General features: G+C 28.3%; 1 protein-coding gene across 1 annotated transcript; it reads left to right on the top strand.

Annotated features, from left to right (window-relative positions):
- The first annotated feature begins 3,116 nt into the window (after positions 1 to 3,116).
- LOC131171203 (disease resistance protein RPV1-like) lies at positions 3,117 to 7,197 on the top strand. Its single transcript, XM_058130672.1, has 3 exons — positions 3,117 to 3,631; positions 5,451 to 6,552; positions 6,663 to 7,197. The coding sequence occupies exons 1-3, from the start codon at positions 3,117 to 3,119 to the stop codon at positions 7,047 to 7,049; spliced, it is 2,004 nt and encodes a 667-aa protein (XP_057986655.1). The 3' UTR covers positions 7,050 to 7,197.
- Positions 7,198 to 8,846: the final 1,649 nt, after the last annotated feature.

Below are 8,846 nucleotides of genomic sequence, written 5' to 3'. Positions count from 1 at the left end.
TTGTCCAATATTCACTTTTGTCAATGCCTATGGGTTTTTTCCACTCGTTTTCCCTTTGATATGCAATTCAAACTCAGAGCCACTATTAGATTTCAAATCAAAATTTATCATTTGTCAACAAAGGTGGAAAAAGAAGCAAGCTTATTTTATTCTATATTATTCTTAAGGATTCAACAAAGGGAATACTAGTACTGATATTCATTTATCCAATCAAACCACATTTAGGTTACGTTTGATAAAGCGTAACGTAATCTAATATAATCAATTATATAATAAAATTATAGTTGTAATATAATGTAATGTAATTTTCATTACATTCCTATGTTTAGTTGTAAAATAAAAATATAAATAGTATAATATAATGATAATTTTGATTTTAATATTTAATTTCTTTATAATATTAATAATAAGTGTTAGTGGTTGTAGTGATCGGTAGTCAAGTGGAAATATTAATTAAGTGATCGTGGTGGCGGCGATAGTGATAGTTAGGTGGTGGTAGTGGCAAAATGAGATAGTGATAGTGGTGGTAATGACTAGATGGTGGCAGATGTGGCAGTAGCTAAGTAGTGATAGTTGTGGTTAAGTAGTGGTGGTGGTGATAGCGACAATGGTAACAAGGTAAAGGTGGTAGTGGTGATGATGATAACAAGGTGGGATAGCGGTTGTCGTAGTAGTGGTAGCCAAATAGTGGTGGTGGTAGTATTAACAAAAATTGAAAAAAAATCAAAATAAGTAATTATAATTACATTTATTTTTGTATGCAATGACTATTGCGTTACTTTAAGTATAATTGATTACAATATATAATTATCATTTCATTACATAAAATTTTATAGTTTTAAAATTTAAATTTTAAATTTTAAAAGCAATTTTTGATTTCAAATAATGAATCATATAAATAATATAACATTAGTTAAAGGTAAAATAACAAAAGATAAATAATAAAATTCTTGTATCTTGTTAGTATATATATATATATATATATATATATATATATATATATATATATATATATATATATATATATATATATATATATAAGTTCAAATCTTTTCTCTAAATGATAATTATATCTAAACGTTTTAATTTTGAATCATATATCTCAGCCTTTGATATAAATACAATAAGTAAGTTTTTATTGATTTTAATAAATATTTAAATATTCAAATTTTGGCGTCTAAAAAGAAGAAAAAAAAAATATTACAAAAGCACCTCATATTAATGTTTGTCAAATGTACATGGCCTTGTCCAATATTCACATTTGTCAATAACTGATGGGTTTCTTTTGATATGCAATTCAAACTCAGAGCCACTATTAGATTTCAAATCAAAATTTATCATTTTTCAAACAAAGGTGGCAAAAATTATTTTATATTATTTTAATGGATTCAATTTTAAAGATTAAAATTTCATTCGCAAGGGTAGTGATGGCAAATCTAGTGAGTTTCAGTTAGGACCATTCGGATTCCAGTCAATTTGAACTTCATCTTTCACTTTCTCAGAATTTGTAGTCTTGATCCAATTTTCACTTAGCATTTTCCCTGTACTTAGTCTTGAACCAGTCTTCACGTACTTCCTTAGCATTTTTCCTACACACAGTCTTGATCTAATTTTCACTTTTGTCAAATGTTCAAACCATACCTATCTGAGTTTTTTTCTACTCACTCTTTCTTTCGATATGCAATTCAAACTCCAAGTCACAATCAAATTTCATATCAAACTTTATCATTTTTGAAAAAAAGGTGGCAAAAGAAATTAGCTTGTGTTTGGATTCATGGATTTAGATTTAAATTTTAGATTTTAGATATTGGATCTAAAATTTAGAATTTGAAATTTATAAATTTCAAAATGTCTTGTTTGGATAATATATTGTTCTGGGTGGATGATTTATAATCTGTACTATAATCTTTTACTAAAATTAAATTAGTAGTATGTCCTAATCTAAACTGAGAGCTTCTCCTCACTTAAACTATATTGAAAGTATACTATATATGGACGATTATGATCACCATTTAATAATAATAATAATAATAATAATAATAATAATAATAATAATTATTATTATTATTATTATTATTATTATTATTATTATTATTATTATTATTATTAAGAGATAAACTTAACATATTTTAGTTAAATTATCTATAATTTTAAAAATTTTGCATAATTAATGAACTCTTTAATTATTAATTAATTAAATGATAATTCGATATGACTAATTAAATATTGAATAATAGTTACTTGTCAAAAAAATAATCACAATGGATGATATATAAACTAAATATTAATTTGTTCTTTCAAATTTATAGTAAAATTTAATCAAGTACAAAATATAAAAATTGAATTAGTTATATTTTAAAATTGATAAATTGAGTTAATTTGTCTTCATTTTTAACTGTGTACTACATGACTTGTTCAAGGACTAAATAAAAATTTTTACATTTTATAATTGGCTACTCAAAATTTATAAAAAGTTATTTCTTTATAAACTTTATCTTTCTACTCTGTCTTTATAATTTACCTCCTAAAAAAACTATAACAATAATAGAAAAAATTAATTGAAAGTAAAATAAAAAATTTATTTCATTCTTTTACTCTTTCAATCTCATCTTAAAATCGAAAATTGAAATTAAATATTCAACAATTATAACATCAATTTTTTTTTTCACAATATTATCTTAGGAAAACTATTTTTCAAAAAATATTAAAAAATGTAAAAACTTAGTTATTACTTCTATAAAACATTAAGGATCAAAAGAAAATTTAACATTTAAAGCAAGTAACCTTAACGTGCCTCTTTCTCTCTCCTTTGTATACGGCCAAAAATTAGAGTAAATTGACCCAATAGCAACATATAATTAGCCCAATTTTTATGCTGTATGCTTAATTAACTTTGCTTTCAATTTCAAAGGTAAAATTAAAAGACTTTGAATTTTTCACGACGGGAGAAGAAAGCTTTTCCAATTTGTCACAACAAAATATAATTTTAATTAGGTTTTAGGAAAGTGCACTGCACAATGGAAAATAACTTCTATAAATACCAAGCTATGCTTATAGAAGAAAGACGTAACAAATGACCCATCAAGCTTCCCATTTAAACTACTAAAAGGCTTTTCATGGCTCTTAAGGCCATCAAAGAAAACTCTTCTTCTTCTTCTTCTTCTTCTTCTTCTTCTTCTTCTTCTTCTCAACAATGGCAATATGATGTTTTTCTTAGCTTTAGGGGTGAAGATACCCGTAAGAATTTTATCAGTCATTTGTGCAAAGAGTTTCGTCAAAAAGGAATCATAATATTCAAGGATGATCGAGAACTTGAGAAAGGGGAAACTATTTGTCAAGAACTCCTCAAAGCAATTGAAAGCTCCAAAATTTCTCTTGTCATCTTTTCAAAAAATTACGCTTCTTCAACATGGTGTTTGGATGAACTCGTAAAAATTTTAGAATGCAAGAACTCTGGCAACCAAATAGTTTTGCCCATTTTCTATGATGTGAATCCATCAGAAGTTCGAAAACAGAATGGGAGTTTTGAAAATGACTTTGAACATTATCAGCAGAACGACGAGAGGGTGCAACGGTGGAGACTTGCTATGACTCAAGTGGCCAATCTTTCTGGATGGAATTTACAAGAAAGGTCAGAATATATCCCATTTCTTTTAGTTATTTTAATTAGCATTTTCCCTCACTAAACTCATGCATTTCAGTTTTTCCCATATTTTTGAAATTTTAAAATTTTTTAGGGTATAGTAGTAGTTTTTGAAAAAATTAATTTTTTTATTACTTTTATCAAATTTTAATGGGCACTGAATCACTCGATTATTTTAAAAGTTTTAATGGATTCATTATTAATTTTATAAAAAAAATCAATTTTTTTATTACTGTATTGAAATAATTATATATAAACAGTGTAATACAAACCCTCTTGTAAAAAAAAAAAAAAAAAAATTCAAACCATCATTGCCTCTTAACCTTTTTTTTTTCTTTATTAATTCTATCGTCATCAATTTCTATTCAAAGGAAAGTCTAGTATAATTCTCTCATCATTCTTTTCATCAATTTAAAATAGTTTTTTTCTCATAATCTTATTATTATTATTGTTGGAATCTTTCCCTTGTCAAAATTTCTTCGTACTCATGTTATATATATATATATATATATATATATATATATATATATATATATATATATATATATATATATATATATATATATATATATATATTAGATTTTTAATCTATAATTTGAATTGAATTTGTTTTTCATTATTGTTTTGAAAAATTTTAATTAGAAGTAAATTGAACAAGTTTTTTAATTTTAAGTCAATATATTTTAAATTCAGTAATTTATAATATTAAATATTCAAAATATTTTTAAATTAATAATAATTCTATTTAATCTTTACCAAGTCAATTTTATTCAAAAATTAAACTTTATTTTTGTGGCTATATTCATTGAATGTTTTTGTTTTTATAGCATGAAATGATTTTATTAGTCATCATCATTGAATGAGTCTATGAAAAGTTCGATCAAAACTTGTGAAATGTAATAGTAATATTTGTTTCTCTAAAAGATAACTCTAAACTATTATTATGAAAAGTATAAATTTATTATCGATATTTTTTGATAGTCAATTATGGAAAATGATTGTCCACTAAAAATTAAATAATATTAATTGAAATTTAAGAGTAAATTAGACAAGTTAATTAAATATTAAAATGATATATTTCTAATATATAAGCAAATATACTAAAATTAATTTATAAAAGAATATATTTATTAAGGTAATATTAATTTAATATATTAATATTTAATTTAATATTTTTATATTAATATTAATTTATAAAAGATTATTAATTTTATAAAATAAATTACACTAAAAAAATTAGATATTAGAGATGAAACAATTAGCTACATAGAAAAAAAAAGTCTGTAAATGATAATTTTTTTGAACGTTTTGTTCAAATCATCCCTTAAAATGGACAGAATTTCTCACTTCCTTTTCCTTCTCCTACCAAATATTTTGAGATGAAAGTATTATTAAGTGACAATTTTATTGTGTTTCTCAAAACTTTAATTAGTTATGTCTGAAATTATCTCTAATTATTTTGTGTTTAGGAACATTTTATAAAATGTCTCTAAAAAGCCTTAATATCATTTGAGGAAGAAGTGCCACTCGAAGAACTCATGACTAGAAACTTAAAATGTTTTGGAAAGACTATGTTTCCTATTATTGAATATGAGTACAATGAAACGCTTATTATATGTTTCCTATTATTGATATCTCAATTTGTGTAGGAATTTATTATTTATTTCTCTCTATAATATACTCTTTGCATATTATAGAATTTTTGAGTGCGCGATATGAACAAAATTGAACACTTGATATTTTTAATGTTATTTCTATGTTTAAAATATTGTGTTATTTATGATAATAGGAAATTCTTATATTGTAGGGAGGAGTCAGAGTTTATTCAGGATATCACTAAAGATGTACTTAACAAATTGGGAAGATTTAGTCATAGCATAGCCAAGGATTTTGTTGGAATGGACTCACGATTAGAGAAAATGAGATTGTGTATCAATATAAAGGAGCTAAATAATGTCAAAACCGTAGGTATTTGTGGGATGGGTGGCATTGGAAAAACGACTATTGCTAGTGTCACCTACAAGGAAATGCAATGCCAATTTGAGGGTAGTGCTTTTCTTGCGGATGTTAGAGAAACTTCAAGAAAATATGGTTTGTTCACTTTACAAAGGCGACTTTTATGTGCAGCATCGATGGAAAGAGACATAGATGTGTACGATGAATACAATGGAGTTTATCACATAAAAAATAGGCTATCTCAGAAGAAGGTTTTGGTCATTCTTGATGATGTTGATGAGTTAGAGCAATTAGAATTATTAGTTGGAAAAAAAGATGAAAACTGGTTTGGAGTTGGAAGTAGAATCATAATAACGACTAGGGATGAACATTTGTTGATCCAACATGAAGTAGATCAAATATATAGGGTTGAGGAGTTAAATCATCATGAAGCCCTTCAACTCTTTTGCTTGAAAGCCTTTAAGAAAGATTGTCCACCACAAGATTACATGGAGCTATCCAACAAAGCTGTAAACTATGCAGGTGGCCTCCCATTAGCGCTGAATGTTTTGGGTTCCTCCTTGTATGCTAGATCTGTGAAGGAATGGAACAGTGCATTGAAGAGGTTGAAAGAAATTCCCAATGAAAAAATTCTAAGTAAGCTTGAAATAAGTTTTGATGGATTGGAGGAAATACAAAAAAAAATATTTCTTGACATCGCATGCTTTTTCAAAGGAAAAATGAAACGTTATGTGATGAAAGTACTGGAAAGTGGTGGATTTTACCCAGATATTGGTATAAGGGAGATTATCGATAAATCTCTCATAACTATTTCAAACAACCGTGTGTGGATGCATGATTTGCTTGAAGAAATGGGTCAAGAAATCGTTCATCGAGAATGTCGAGAAGAGCCTGGACGACGTAGTAGACTATGGCTTTATAAGGATGTCTGTCACATCTTAATGAATGATACGGTTAGTATTACTCAATATTAAGAATTATATTTGATTTGATAAACTGCCATTATAAATTTTATAAGTCTTTCAGTTATTTTCACCACTAATTGTTGCCTTTGATTTTTTAGGGAACAAATCTAATTGAAGGTGTAGTCCTGGATTATATGTTTGATCAAGGAGAAAGATGCATGAGTTCTAAAGCCTTCTTGAAGATGAAAGCTCTCAGATTGCTCATACTTTGCAATTTAAACCTCTCCAAAGACATTGAATATCTTTCCAATGAATTAAGATACTTGGAATGGCGTGGGTATCCTTTCAAATCTTTGCCACAAACTTTTCAACCAGATCAACTTGCTGAGCTCCATTTGTCTTATAGCAGAATTGAACAATTATGGAAGGGAGTAAGAGTATGTATAATTAACTCCTTATATCTGTTTATTACTCTGGTTTTACGGTTTCTTTCTGATTTCCTTTCTATATCTTTTACAGCCATTAAAGTTGTTGAAGATAATTGATCTTAGTTACTCTAAAAAATTAATCAAGACACCCGACTTTAGAGAGATCCCATACCTTGAAGAGTTGATTCTTGAATGTTGTACAGGATTACTTGAAGTACACCATTCTATTGGACTTCTAGAAAGGCTTGTTTTACTGAACATGAAGAATTGCAAAAGCCTTACAGCTCTTCCAAGTAGCCTGTGTAATTTGAAGTCTCTTAAAGTTTTTATATTGACTGGCTGCTCAAATCTTGAAGAATTGCCAGATAATATAGGGGATATGACATCTTTGGATGTGTTTGAAATAGCAGGAATCGGTTCAACATCATTGCCATTAGCTCAGCCATGGGATTGTCTTTGCCCATGGTGGCTAATGCCTAAGAAACCTACACCTGCCATGTCCTTTGAGTTGCCTTCTTTAAGAGGTTTTTGCATTCTTAGGAGACTTAATCTAAGTCATTGCGGTCTTACCGATGCAACGATTCTTTATGATCTAAGTTGTTTCCCATTATTAGAATATCTAGATCTAAGCGGAAATGATTTTGTAAGCATGCCTGAAAGCATTAGTCAACTCTCTAAACTCTTAGCTCTTAGTTTCAGCAATTGTAAGAGGATTCGATCATTTCCAAATAATCTTCCTTCGGGTCTCAAGCATCTTAGTATGGAGGGCTGCTCTTGCTTGGAAACTTCACTAACTACAAGCATAAGTAGAAATTTTAAACTTGAAAACCTTCACTTCGTTGATTGCAAGAAGCTTCAGTCCTTGGGTGATCTTTCATCAACCGTTTTACAACTTAGTGCGGAATGTCTAACTACACAAGAAAGTATTCCAAATCCATTTGAAGCAAGCACTTCAAGAACTTCATCGTTCACTCTTATAAAATGGGTTAGGTTGATTGAGATTCAAGGCCAAAATCTTAGGCCACTTGCAAGGCTAATGAGTTACCTGCATTTCTTAATGGTGCATAACTCTCTCTCTCTGGTCAGTCTCTCACTCTCTCTCTCTCTCTCTCTCTCTCACATATACACATCTTAGGGGCCCTAGATTTTTCAAAAAAAAAAAAATCACATTTTTCAGTATATATATATATATATATATATATATATATATATATATATATATACACTATCTTTCTTGTTTTTTTTAAGATATTATATATTTTTGTGTCATATGATATTTTATCATGTGTTTGTTCCTTTTTTATGTTATCTTTGTGGCCCATAGCAAATTTCGTTTTGTGCATTCTGACTTCTTGCCAAAGAACTTTAGAATTTGTGCATTCCAGGAGCAACTCTACTACTAAATGACTATCCAATTACACATGCATACACCAAAAAAGTTTTATTTTCCCTTAGAATATTGCTGCAAAGCTACACATTTTAATTGTTAAGTAATAATTTTGGCTCAGGGACTCTTTAGTTCAAGCACCCTAATATCTTTGTGTTTAGCCTCAAGTGAAGTTCCTGTGTGGTTCAATAATCAAGGATCGGGGTCTTCATCAGAAGTGCAACTACCTCCTTATTGGTTGAATTACGGATGGGTAGGATTCATTTTATCTGGAGTTTTTAGATTCCGTCATGATCAGCCTCCTTCAGTGGATACTTGTACTGTTGTCTGTGACTTGCATGCATACAATTTGCCGTCGGAACAAAGTTTGTTTCTAGGTCGCTTTACGATGGAAATCGCTCAAGATTTATGCATCACTTCTGATCAACTTTGGGTTAGCTTTGTGCCTCCTAGCTCCATAACTTGTCTAGATCAGTTGGAAGGATGTAATCAACTTAAGGCGTCATTTTTTTCTGACCAGTTAGAGG

This window comes from Hevea brasiliensis, chromosome 12, assembly GCF_030052815.1.
Source record: "Hevea brasiliensis isolate MT/VB/25A 57/8 chromosome 12, ASM3005281v1, whole genome shotgun sequence".
NCBI classification, from domain to species: Eukaryota; Viridiplantae; Streptophyta; class Magnoliopsida; order Malpighiales; family Euphorbiaceae; genus Hevea; species Hevea brasiliensis.
The sequence above is the reverse complement of the archived record's forward strand: the minus strand, read 5'-3'. Positions and strand labels throughout refer to the sequence as shown.